This window comes from Oryzias melastigma, linkage group LG10 (genome assembly GCF_002922805.2).
Source record: "Oryzias melastigma strain HK-1 linkage group LG10, ASM292280v2, whole genome shotgun sequence".
Taxonomy (NCBI): Eukaryota; Metazoa; Chordata; class Actinopteri; order Beloniformes; family Adrianichthyidae; genus Oryzias; species Oryzias melastigma.
Genome location: NC_050521.1, coordinates 27,367,210 through 27,380,453, shown reverse-complemented (window position 1 = coordinate 27,380,453; position 13,244 = coordinate 27,367,210). Strand labels below are relative to the sequence as shown.

The window sequence follows — 13,244 nt, the reverse complement described above, 5'->3', positions numbered from 1 at the left end:
TGTTAATTTGTCATAATGGAAATAAACTGCAGGAGAACCACAAACAACATAAGAAGCAACAGTTTTGATCATAAAAGGGGAAAAAGACTGAAAATTGGTCTTAATATATGACATGCGTGGCATTAAAATGTCTTAAATGTAACTTGAAGAAACCTGTAGGGACCTCGTTTGATTTCAGGAAAGATGATGAAATAATTCTTCAATCATTGCAGAATTCATGATTTGAGTCCAGGCTAGAATAAATTCAATTTGTTGTTTAAGAAGATTTAATTTTGAGAAAATAAGCTTTGATGAAGAAAAGTCAGCTGCTGTTTTGGGGCACAAACAAAAAATCGTTCAGGAGGTCTGGGGTTGGGACCGTCTCCATGATGCTCTAAGCTTAAAAAACTTTCTGTCTGATGAGCTGGACGCAACTTTTAAGCAAATTCTTCTTCTCTGACGGTACATTTCTTCAAGACGTCCGTTTTGGAGAAACAGCAACACCTGAACACACCTGCCCAGACCTTCACCTGCTGACTGCTGTACAAACTCGACAGTGTAACCGATGCTCTTGAGTGTTTAATACTTGGTTCATCATGGGCTTTTCTTTTTCACCACAATGGAGTATTTTAATGCAAAACAACGAGGACTTCAAATTCAAAGTGAATTCAGAAACGACGCAGAGTTTCTGAGGAGAGCTTTGACTCGTCCTGAATTGAAAAGCATCTTTTTCTCCAGAGTTTTTCTCCTCCGGCTCCTTCAGGTGCTTCACATTCGAATCACAGCTTCTCTTCAAGGTTATGAAGACGCTCTGATCTGCGAGCGCTCCCAGCTGCCGGGACTCTTCAGACACTCGCTCTGCTGGCTTTCTTAGTTTATAAAACCCAGCAGAGCTAGAACAATTAAAGTCATCAACTGAAATGAAATTTTAAAAAAAAGCTTTTGTTCGTAGGAATTGTTGTCTAGAAACTCATTCAACGTTCAGCTCCCGGAGGGCAGCAGACCTCTGATCCAGGAGAGTGTAAAACTTTGTAGTGCCTCCTTTTAAACACTTTATTCTGACACTTTAAGGATTGGTCGTCTATTGCAGCTGTTCTGAAAAAACTGTCTGAGGTTGAATATGAACCCGTCCCACCTCCAGAACCAGAACACCTGCAGTTCCTCCTCTAAGAGCAGCGTTTCAGTAGGATGGCTGCATCCTTTCTGGACTAAAAAAGCCTAAATTTGTCCTTGAGTTACGATGCGACTGAAAAGACGGATAAGCATCTGGACAAATAAAAGACAGCGATCACATCGGCCTGCAGAGGAGGCCTCACAGGAGATGAGACTGAATGATAAATGACAGAGGAGTGATTGGAAGGAGAGAAATACAGCAAACAGCACAGCTGCTCCTGTCATAAAGCCATGATGATGAAATGGTAAATTAGGGGGGAGGAGAGGAGCGCAGTGGGGGGGTTGATCTGCTGGCTGACGGGCCATTAGTAATAATTAAACGCCTCAGATCTATAGCTGCTTTTAATCTTATCTGAGTCGAACACGGCGCCGCTCATTTATCAACGTCTGCAGGCTGGCTTTGACAGGAAGCGGCTTCCTACAGCTGTGACACGAGCAGGAAGAAACGGCTCACCTGGTTTGGGGACTCCTCCCCTGAAACGGAGCCACAGTCACCCACAGGTGTAACAGAGTCACCAACAGGTGAATCAGAGTCACTAACAAGTGAAGCAGAAACCCAATAGGTGAACCAGAGTCACCCCCAGATGAGCCCCCTCCCCATCCCACAGCAGGCAGGAAACTGTTGGCCAACCCTGATGCCCCACTGTCCAGCACGGCGACACCTCCAGAGTCAACAAGCCTCTCAGTCCACTGCATCTTCAAGTGTTTTCACAGCTTTCCAGGGAAGCTCGCAGTGACGGTCCTGGTAATGTTCCAGAGGAAGAGAGCTGCCAGAGCTACCAGGGTCACCTGGCCAGGGTCACCTGGCAGCTCATGAAAGCAAGAAAGCAGATTTATCCTCACGGACAAAAACTTCCTGCTGATCACCAGACCTTTACTCTCCTTTTTCTTCTTCCAGAACTGGGAAAACCTTCAGGTTTCACACTGTCAGACCTTTTTACGGCCATCTCGTCTTAAGAATTGTTGGTTTATTAAGTCATTTCTTGTAGAAATCTTACTTTAAACGGAGGTACTTTGGTGTCTGTGGTACATAACTGTTAAATCTGGTGAAATGTCTGCATGTAAAGGACAAAAGCTGCTCCTGGATGGTTGTGACCTTTAATCGGCGGTACGAGAGGCCGTTGTGTCACCTGATCAATAAAGCATTCCCGTTAAGCATGTGCATCAAAGAAAGTCTGCTGCTAAATCTTGAAACCAGACAAAAAGTGGAGGTTCAGGTGAAGCTGAAACCTGTGCAAGAATACTTGTATGAAAGTGAACCGTTTCCATAAAGACTTGATTACAGCTGCTCCCATTCTGACACAAGTTCTCACATTTAGAAGAATATTACTCGTGTCAGTTAGGTTTTTCCCTCAATAAAAGAACATTTTCCACACATTCATAAACCTCAAAACCATCCAACAGATTCGAACAAGTCCTTCGATCACTTTTTTTCTCTTAATCTTAAACCTAATAGGTGGATATGGGCTGTCTGCGAGATGAAAATGGTCAAACCTGTACGGGATACACAGGTGAAGAATGTTCATGCACATTTTTCCTATGGGTATGCTGCGGGTGACAGGTCGTGGTGAACACTTCTACAACACTAGGTCTCCCATTAGCACTTTTCACGTAGTATCTACACACTCAAGCTACAGGATAACTTTCTACAGGCTTTCCTGCAGGTGTCCTTATGTATCATGTGCACACTCCGTCCGTGCAGGATTCACTCAGTTTACCAACGACTAGCATGTGGCGTACGGGCACCATACGACAGCATCACACGTATGTCATAAGTGCGTTGAACTTCTATTGGTCTAATGAATACTCCACGATACATGTACCACACATACGAACAACAGAATTCTCAATTTTTATGAGCTGTACAGGTGCATGGGACAAAGGTTTCAACCAGCCAGAGTTTGTTCTCATCTGCATTGATGATGGTTGCAGAGTTTCCGCAGCATTTGAGTAAAAGTTTGAAAAAGCTGATCGTTAGAGGCAGATTTCAGGAGGTAAACGTCATCGGGAGGTGGCTCCGGTTTGAGCTCCATAACCAGATGCTTTTTCAGCCTCATCCTCGTCGTCCTGAATGTGCTGACATTAAGCTTTAATAGCATCTTTGTGTCGTTTGTCTTCCTTAAGGCGCCATCACCCTGGTTTGAGGAGATGTTTTCTCCTCATCAGAGGCAGAGCTTTCCTCTAGTTGTTTCTGTTTTTTCTCCGCTCACTCTCAGTGAGGACTTGTACTCACCAGTGATGTCGAACCACAGCCGCTGCCGCTGCGACTCCATCATGATGACGCCCACCATGTTGGTGACGGGCTCCGTTTCCAAGACGGCAAAAGTAAAGTGTGGCTCCTCAAACGTGATGGGGTCTGTGGAGGGATGCGGGATGGCCATCCACTCGATGTCCAGTCGGGTGGTGGAGGAGCGCGGCGGGCTGCCGCCGTCCGTGGCTTTAATCTGAGAGGACAGATATTGGGATTATTAGTAGATTAAGATGAAGGTTTGTTGTCAAGGGCAACATTTTTAAGATTTAATTCTGTCTTCTACAGTCTGCCCCCTAAACCTAAATTCTAGAAACGGTTCTGTTCCAATCCATGATGGACACTCCAGACTTTCTAGATCTTTTAGCTGCAACTTCTCAGTTTTCTCTTCTTCTCCTCCCTTAGGATCACTTTCCCTGCCTGTTTGCTTTGGAGATAGTTTCTGTTTTGGTGTCACATCTAGATCAAGATCCAAAGGACTAAAACAATCATGTATTCAGAGAACAGGTGATAATTTTGACAAAAGCATTCCAGAAGGACAGGACCTGAACAGGACAGGTCTTTAGTGACATCAATGATCAGTTTGTGATCCTCGGCTTCAGTCAGCAGCTGGTAAAGTCATCAGGACGTCCTGCTGCCCTCAGACATGCGCAGCTGTCAGGACGTCACCTGTTCTACGTCTCAAGACTTTTTCTCGTGAGAAAGTGTGAATGAAAGTTTGGTCTGAAAATCATCAGAGGGATCAATTTAGATCAGTCCTGTGTTTTTCCTGCAGAGCTTCACTGCATCTCATGACTATCAGTTGATGACCAAGATGAAGATGAGTCATCATCATCACTCACCGTGAGGATGCTGTAGTTCCCCGGCCAGAAGTCGCCGTGGGACGTCACCACCCCGGACAGCGGGTCGATCTGAAGTCGCTCGTCGTTGTTGTCTTGAAGCTTGTAAGTCACGACGGCGTTTAAGCCTTCGTCCTCGTCGCTGGCCACCACCCTGCAGACGTCCCGTTTCCCGGACTTCTGCCGGCGCTCCAGCAGCTGCACGTGGAAAAGCTTGTCGGTGAACTTGGGTTTGTTGTCGTTGGAGTCCAGGACTTTGATGACGACGGTGGCGGTGGACCTCAGGGCGGGAGAGGCGTTATCTGACACGACCACCTGTGGGGCGGGAGGAGACACTTCAGCTGTTAGGCTAAACATTCATTCCTAGAATACTTTAAATTTACAGATTTAACTTTAAAATCCCACTTTGATCATCTTTTGATCAAAGCAGGGGTCTATTTTCTTATGATTATAACGTTTTTTTTTTCTTCTCTGTTGTGTTTTTTTGGCGAGCAGCAGTTTTCTGTATCACTGATCAATAGGAAAAGAAAAGGTTCAACTTGAGAAGGCCTTTGTGATCCAGCTGCAGCTGTGATGGATTTCAGCTGAATTTCCCAGGATTCACCACTGCCTTTAGTCTTCCTGCAGCATGTTTTCCACAGGTGTGTGCATTCCACACAGCAAGAGGCTCAACATGACGCTGTGGTTTCTGCAGAACACGGCCAGCTATGGATTTATTGATACCCTGAACCTCGGATGGATTACAGAGCGGACCATGGTTTGTGTTTTTCCTGGTTTGTGGGAAGTGAAAAAGTTGTTTACAGGAGTCTGACCTCGATGCTGTGTTCAGGCATCTCCTCCCGATCCAGAGCGGACAGAGTGCTGATTACACCTGCAGACAGACACAATCGATGCGGTTAGAGCCCCGGTGGAAGTCCGAGAAGTGAGAGTGCTAATTACCCCGGAACAAAGCGACAGCTGCTGCTGCTGCAGTGTTTTTCTGCCCCGGGGCAGCAGCAGAGTCCGTCCCGCCTGAACAAACACACTTCCTTTTACAGTTGCTGTTCCTGCCATGTGTTGCTGTTGGGACGTTTGTGGGTCTCTGTGTGAGCTGTTTGGTGTTTGTTGAGTGAAAAAAAGGTGGAAATCAGTGTTGATGCCGAGATTTGGAAACAACAAAATAGACTCATGGAAGGAGGGTTCAGCAATTAGATCAGTGGCCTAGTGGAGGAGTGTCAAAGTGTTCAAACCCATGGTCTAGTCCAGGGATGGGCAAACATTTTGACTCGTGGGCCACAAAGAGTTCTAAAGTTTGACAGAAGGGCCGGACCAGGAACAGATGTTTGGAGTGTTTTGGTGATCGACCTCGTAAGAGAAAGAAATAACGTAATCTAGAAAAATGCTTTCATTTTCTATTTAAGATTAATCTATACATTTTAAAACAGAGTATTTGGAAGCTTTTTTGTTTTCATTTTAGTACCAATTCCAACAATGGGTCGATTTCCATCAAGGAAAAACCGCAAACGTAGATAAAAGGTGCGTTCGTGAGCTGTTGGAAGATCGGAAAAATGACTGTTCGACTCAGAAAACACACATTAGAAAAACAACAAATCTTCCAAAGGTACTTTGTTTTTCTAGGGCACAATCTATGGGGAGATGCAGAATTACAGGGAAATTTAAGGATTATCAATGTCATTTATTTCAATTTGGAGAGCAAGATTGAATAGTTGGCCCACCCCTGATCTGGTTCTACCAAAGCCTCCCTGCTTAGACTACAAAATGCCTCAGTGCAGTCACCTAAATGCAAGTCTTATTTTCAGTAAATTTGTCCGTTAGCCACACTGAGGCATTTGTGAGGTGGCATGCTTCACACGCCTTTAAGGATAAAGGTAAAATTAAAAGACGATCAGACGATTTTTCTATGAAAGTCGTGTCCATGTCCGCCTTAGCACAGTTCGAGGTCGTGCGACGGCAGTTCAGTAACAAAGAGTTAATGGTGCCATTATGAAATCAGTGGACCACAGATTGGTGGAAGCTGGATTGTCAGACAGCGACAGGTTCTTCCGATGCCTCCCCATGGAACAGTGGCAGTCGTATATTTGTGACCCTAGCATTGACACTTAGCATTGAGGGGTTGGATTTGGGGGTGTTAAACCACCAAATGGACCCATCCCCAGGAGGAGCGGTGAACTCCCATGTGTGTGACTCTACTGTTTCATTTGCGCTGATGGGAACAACTTTAGACCCTTTAATTGAAGGTTTTGTTTTGGTCTCTGCTGGAAACAGATTTCTGATTCTGTAGAAAAAGAATGAACTCAAACATTTCCCACAATTGGAGTTAAAACTGAAATTCTTCAGAAAACTAAACTTTCTAAGCTTGAATGATGAAAATCTATAAACAAACATTCCTGCAGCTGAAAGAGGGCAGTTGAGCCTCATTTCCACTGAGTGGTAGGATCTGGTTTTTTGAGTGTTTTCATTATAAAATGGACCCATTAAGCCGAAATGAATTGTACCATTTTTAGACCTCCATTGGTTGTAGGTTGATAGAAAAATGGAACGGACCGGTTAAGGCGGAGCTAATGTTGAAAGCTGTTGATTGGTGGAAGGTCTTTACAACAAAATAAAGCGGCCGTATTCCTCTTTGCCATGAAAGTGTTCCCGCAAACAACACTGTAAATATAAATGACCAAAAACCAAGCAGGAAAAAATTAGCAGCTGGATGACCTCCACTGTTGCTAGCTTTGCTATTGCTGGAGTTCCTCAAAGCTTTTCAATCGCTCTACAGCCTGCATGCGTCATGGTCTAACGTGATGATCTAACTTTGAGTGGAAAATGAGCTGAATTGCATGACACATTCTAAACCAGACCGGACCACTCTGGAAAAGCTGCTTTGGAGAACTCTGGCTAAAAGTCTTCAAGCGTTTCTCCTCAGAATCAGATGTTTCCATCAGAATCCTAAGAAAGGCCTGAAAGAGTTCTCCTCTTTCCTGCACTTCACATCCTGTCGTTGAGCTTTCAAGAGCGTCTTCCTCCTCTCAAACACATAAATTAAGTGAAGTGGTTCACAGCAGCTGCATGTTGACCTCAGCAGGAGAGCGCAGCAACATTAACGGCGCTGGCACAAGAACCGGGTCAGGTGTCAAGTGTTTGATAGCATTCGTCCAAAAACAAGGACACGCATAAAATTCAACAGGGATGTTAATGAAGGTCTGCAGATTTCCAACCGCAGGAAATGACATGAGTCGATGTTTGACCTTTCATAATAAGACTGAAGGGGACACAAACATTAAGTGCTGCTTTTATTAGAGGACGGAAGGAGCTGTCACAGAGAAAGACGAAGAAGATGAAGAGTCAAACAATCTGTTCAGTCCAACTTTTAACAAGAAAAAATTAGTTTGACGAAGAGGCAGAACATCCAGAAATATGAGAACAGTCCTTGAACTGAGTGGCTGAAGAAAAAGACAGAGAAGCTTCATTTTCTAAGACACTTAAGAGAGAAGGAAAAAAAAAGAATTATTGTTGCTAATACAGAATAAAAAAATCACGAGTTTAATGTCAGAAACGTATCTTTTGTCGACCAACTTGGTCATTGGAGCCTTGATAGAGGGAACAAGGTTTCCAGAAACCGAGTCCTCGACTGACTGCTGTTGGTTGGTAATAAACTAAATCCCTCCATAATATACAATATACAATAGTCGGAATTGTTCGCGAGGAATGTTTGATACGTGCATGGAGATGTCTTATTTCTGCGAGGAGTTTTGAGATTAAAAAAACGCCATAGAAAATTTTTGGAGTGGACCAAACCCAGAAATGTCATTAAGTTACAACAGCTTCTCATTTGGGGATGGTATGTTTTAAAAGAAGTTCTACAAGAAAACTCGTCAGTTCCTGGAGAGTTATACCCTGAAAAGGCTCGGTGTGGCTTTGCTGTGCCAAGTTTACCAACAAAATATTGTTACCCCCCCAACCTCCCTCTTCTTTGTTTCCGTCCGGTCCAACACAAAAGGAAAAAAGGTACAACATGATCAATATAAATAAAGTTTAGTATAAAATACAACAGGGGTTTATATTCAATAAATCCCTGTTGGGACATTAAATCCGTCCAACACAAGAGGCTCTCAGCCCACATCTGCTTGCTCAGCTGCTGGACAGGACAAGTTTAAAAAAAAAAAAAAGTTATTTAAGGTTTAAGTTGATTTATTCTGGAATAATATTCCTGCCTTTTTATTATTCATAATTACGTTAAAAATTACGGTTTTAAAGTTTTAAAAATTGGCATTTACTAAGATTTTTAGGCTGTTTTGGAGTTTAGCTATTTTTCCAGCTACATGCTAGCTGTTTTTTTTTTTTTAATTGAGTTTTTTTAGGCTAATTTGCCATTTAACTAATATTTTAGCTGCTATCAGCTTCAGCGTTTTTAGCTGTCAATTTCAGCAACTTGAGCTATCATCACTAGCATCTTCAGTAGCTAAATTCAGCTTCCAGCATTCACACTAGCATTATTGCAGGTAATGCTATATACCTAGTTCATAATGATGTTAAAAATGTACAGTTTTAAAGTCTTAAAAATGTAGTTTTAGAGTGTTCAATAAATGTTTATCCTGTTCGGCCCGCGACTTAAGGTGTGTTTTGGATTTTGGCCCCTCGTGAGACTGACTTTCACACCCCTGATCTAGAAAATACAAAACCCAGTGACCCCCCTGCCCCGCCCCCAACCGTTTCAGTTATTGTTGCAAAACCAAACAGAGCATTTGTGGGTCTGAGCCGTCCACAGAAGTATTTTGTGATGAGGTGAAGGAGCTGTGGCGTGAACGCAGAGCCAGGGGTCATAAGTGGAGGGAAAGACCCCGCTGAGGGCTGTTCAGCCCTTTTACGATGTGCAAACAGCCCCCCCACAGAGAGAACGGCACTGGGACAGGTGGGCAAACAGGAACCTGTTTCCATCAGAGCCACTCGTGAATGGTTTCTCCCACGTCGGTCGTTCTCGCTCAGCCGTGCTGCTGAGTGGATGTCAAACCCAGATGAAGATAAACGTCTGACGTCTCAAGGCTCGTCTGTTTGTCTCCGCGTCTTTCTGGAGTCACAGCCGCGCTGCACGCCCAAGGACAACGCTTTCCCGCTTTCTTGCTTTTTAATGCCTTCGTTTCCGTCTCCTGTCAAAACCCTCTTTTCACCAAAGAATCTCAAAATTCTCTGCAGCGTTTCAGAACTATGGGAGAGCGATTCACAAACAAGAAAAGCCATAAAAACGTTCTGAGATTACAGAAGGACCGCTTAAATCCACCCGGGTGGGTTGAAAGACGCACAAATTCTTTGTTGAGCCGAGAATATAGAAAGTCTTCAATAACAAATGTATGCAAATCCAGTCATGCGGGTAAACAAATACACAAAAAAAGATGCCAACAAGCCACTTCATGGATGAGTGCAGGTGGAAGTGGTTTAAAGCTAATTCAGCTAAGCAGCTTAAAGAAGCGCTTACAGCCAGACGGATGGAGATCCGAGCGAGGAGGCCTCCGCCTCGTTGGCTAGATTTACCGCGCGGAGGGTGACAAGTGATCAGTGCGTCTCAAACTGATGTCACAGACAGTCAGGGGCTTTGGACGACTCTGTTGTTCAACAGTTTGGGCTCCACTTCCATTGAATAGAAATGTTCTGAACACAAAAACCTTTAGAAGCAGGAGATAGAAAGCGGATAAAGCCCAGTGTCTGTTTTCAGGATGAATGGGTCAGAACATCTAAAAACTGTGAGCGCTGATGACAAAGGCTCGTCCACGAGATTCATTTATGATGGGTAATGAACACAGGCTGATCATACAAGGTTAATAACCAGCGGCTAATTAGGGTTTCGGTACAATCCAGCATCTCTATTCAGATTAGAGAAGCAGGATTGGTGAGTTAGACTTCTAAAGGTTTAGAACGGATGTGTTCTTTGGGGTTTAATGAAAATTCTGAGAAAAGCATTTAGAGTCTATAAAGGCTAACCCTCTTACATCCTGAATTAAATGTTTATTCAAACACAAAACTTTGATTTTTTTCTTTTCATCAGTAGCCAAAAGACAGCCGTACTTTGAAAAACACGTCAATGATAGATGTTTTTCTTTACTTTAAACAGGCAACTGTTTACCAGCAGTTTTGTGTCCATGTTATTCTAGGTAATCCAAGGCTGAAAAAATGCAAACAACTACACAGACAAAACAAAATCAAGAAATGTAAATTATTTTTATACGTTTGTGAACTTCTGGTAACATGAGTCCAAATGACTCTTAATAATCCCAGTAGCTACGTTTTCATGACCACAAGTAATCGGAATAAACTCCTGATCAGAATAAAAAGCAAACTTCGGACCGCAGTCCGTCCGGCTGCACTGCGAGAGTGACCTCTAAATTCGGGAAAACCGTGTCTTCTGAAAACTGTGACTCCGAGTGGCTTCAGGACGGTATGATCCGGCGGAAATGCCACTCCGCGCTCCGAACAGTCCCGGGAAACCGTGTAAAAATTCAAGTGAATTTATGTTTTCAATCACGTTCAGACAAAATAAAGACTGATGTTATTCCCACATATTTACTGCTTTATTGCTGCACAGATTTAGAGAATTATGAGTGAACAGTCACTTAAAATATTAATAATAATAATGAAAGCACGTTCAGGATATCATCTTGCTCTATACAGGATCTTTGTAGCACAAACAATACTTCGCACTGAGCAAGGCTCGGTGATCTGCTTAAGTCTCAGGTGGATGATAGTCGATGGGTTTCAGGTGAGCAGCATGTGGGGATTGTGTGCTGAGTTGGGAGATGTAGTGAGTCAATAAACCAGGGATGGCTCCCACCGGTGACCAGACACCTGGAATTGTTTGTCCAAAATAACAAAATAAAGATCCACAGGTCTACATGATCTTTAGAAACATCTTATCTTGTAACACACTTGACTAAAGAAACTCATCAAGAATGACCAAAACTACCACTGATACTGAACACAGCGCGTCCTTCAGGTACTCATGATTTATTAAAAGTACAAAAACAGAAGCTCTGCAAACATACTAAAACCCTGGACATGATTCATGGATCATTCTTCCCATTTTTAAGCACAGATCTCTCCGGAGCATAAACGCTTCAGTGCAGACTGATTCCTCCTTCTTAGTCAAAAAGCATAAAACCATGAGTCACTTTCTTCCTGTTGAGACATGAGAAGTTTCTACACCAGCAATTGTGCACATTAGTAATCTGGTTCATTTATGAAAATAAGACAAGGTGGGTCATGTTCTAAAGATCTGGTTTCAACAGCACGTTTTTGTTGTTCAGACGTGACACAACCTCACTGATACACATCATTTAGATCAGAGTTATCTCCAGGATCCGTTATGGGAATCATTTTGGTTTGAGTTCACATTGTTTTATTTAAAGAAGGTGTACTAATTTTAAGCAGCATAACTGGTTTTAAGCAAAGATGCTGCTGAGTGTTTCACTCTAACATTAAACTAGACTAGAATCACCGTCAACAGGAAGTGACCATCTCTTTTCCAGTGATTCATATTAGTGACCGCTGAGGTCAACGATCTGTGAGGTCTACAGATCGTCCTTCGGTAACTGTACGAATGTGATGGCAGGTACAGGATTCGCCGTCATCTTCTTGTTCAAGTGAAAGTCTCCACAAAGTAATGCTTTCTTGCTTTGACACAGAGGTAACATCACCAAAAAACCTCAGTTTTACATTTCTGTATGATTCCACATGTTGTCCCAAAGACTAATGGTCCAGAACACTCAAGGTAAAAATGGACAACATCTTTTCCACCAGCTGAATGTTAAAAAGCAGATAGATAACTTGAATGACTCAATAATGCCCACGTGTATCTATCATCACTCAAACTGTACTTTAACAGCAGATTCAACGGAGTGTGCAAACCAGAGGGACGTCTGGTCCAGAAATGGTCTTTGTCAAATGCCGAACTGATGGCATCAATGCCAACTTACACTGGCACCAATCTACAACCGCTAGGAGCAATGTGGGGGGCAGTGTTTTACCCAAAAACTGTATTTTACTACAACCATGGACTTCCTCTTTGGTCTTCCTCTTCTTTCCTGGTATCTCCAACCTCAGCATCCTTCTACTTACATCATCCCTGCCGCCCTGCATTTGTCTTCACCCTCATCCACTATTTGGTACTGGCTCAGTTTGAACTTCACAGTTGTTTTGTTTTTTGAAAATGACCCTGACCTTAACCCGTTCTAGAGCGAAGGACCGGCAATCAATTATCAATCCTTTAAACTCATTTTCTGAATGTACTTTATTCTTGTTCGGGTCTCGGAGATCAAGTATCCTCCCCTTGGTACATCCTAATTTATTTTTATACCTCAAATATACATTCACAAAACATAAAATAAGAAGGTTATTTCCATTTCAGCCCCACAAGTTTTTCTTTTTCAGGCTCCAAGTGTGTTTCTTTTTAGTCATAAAGGTCTCAACGATGACCTCACTTGTGTGATACACTGCCGTTCGGTTATTTTGCAAAACCTTCACAAAAACTTTTGTGTTTGTTTGAAACAGGAAGTATACGATTTGTCCGTACAGTCCAGTTATTCATCCATTTATTTGTCTGGACTTTAAGGTTAATTACAGTCTAAATATGGCAAAAAAACAGCTAAATGAATCCATTCTCTCTGCCAGCCACACGGGGATGACATCAATACCATGACGGAATGTATCACAGAGTACATCAAATTCTGTGAGGACTCGGTCATGCCCACCAAAATGGTCCGCTGTTTTCCAAACAACAAGCCATGGATCACCAGTGACCTGAAGAGTCTTCTGAACAGGAAGAAGAAAGCCTTCAGGTCTGGGGACAAGGAAGAGCTGAGGAGGGTGCAGCATCTTCTACGAGACAAGCTGAGGGAGAGTAAAGACTCGTACAAGAGGAAGCTGGAATCCAAACTCCAGCAGAACAACATGAGGGAGGTATGGTCTGGAATGAAGGAGATCACAGGATGTGGAGGGAAAGGACGGCTGACGGAGGGAAACAAAGAGAG

The 13,244-nt window shown here is 43.2% G+C and overlaps 1 protein-coding gene across 1 annotated transcript in view; it reads right to left on the bottom strand.

Moving 5' to 3' along the window:
• The window catches only part of fat2 (FAT atypical cadherin 2), a 98,786-nt gene that overhangs the window by 60,062 nt on the left and 25,480 nt on the right, over positions 1 to 13,244 (bottom strand). The window contains exons 4-6 of the mRNA XM_024260406.2: positions 5,052 to 5,110; positions 4,243 to 4,554; positions 3,386 to 3,596 (exon numbers count right to left, since the gene is read on the bottom strand). Of these exons, the coding sequence (XP_024116174.1) occupies positions 3,386 to 3,596; positions 4,243 to 4,554; positions 5,052 to 5,110 (582 nt within the window). The remainder of the gene's footprint in view (positions 1 to 3,385; positions 3,597 to 4,242; positions 4,555 to 5,051; positions 5,111 to 13,244) is intronic.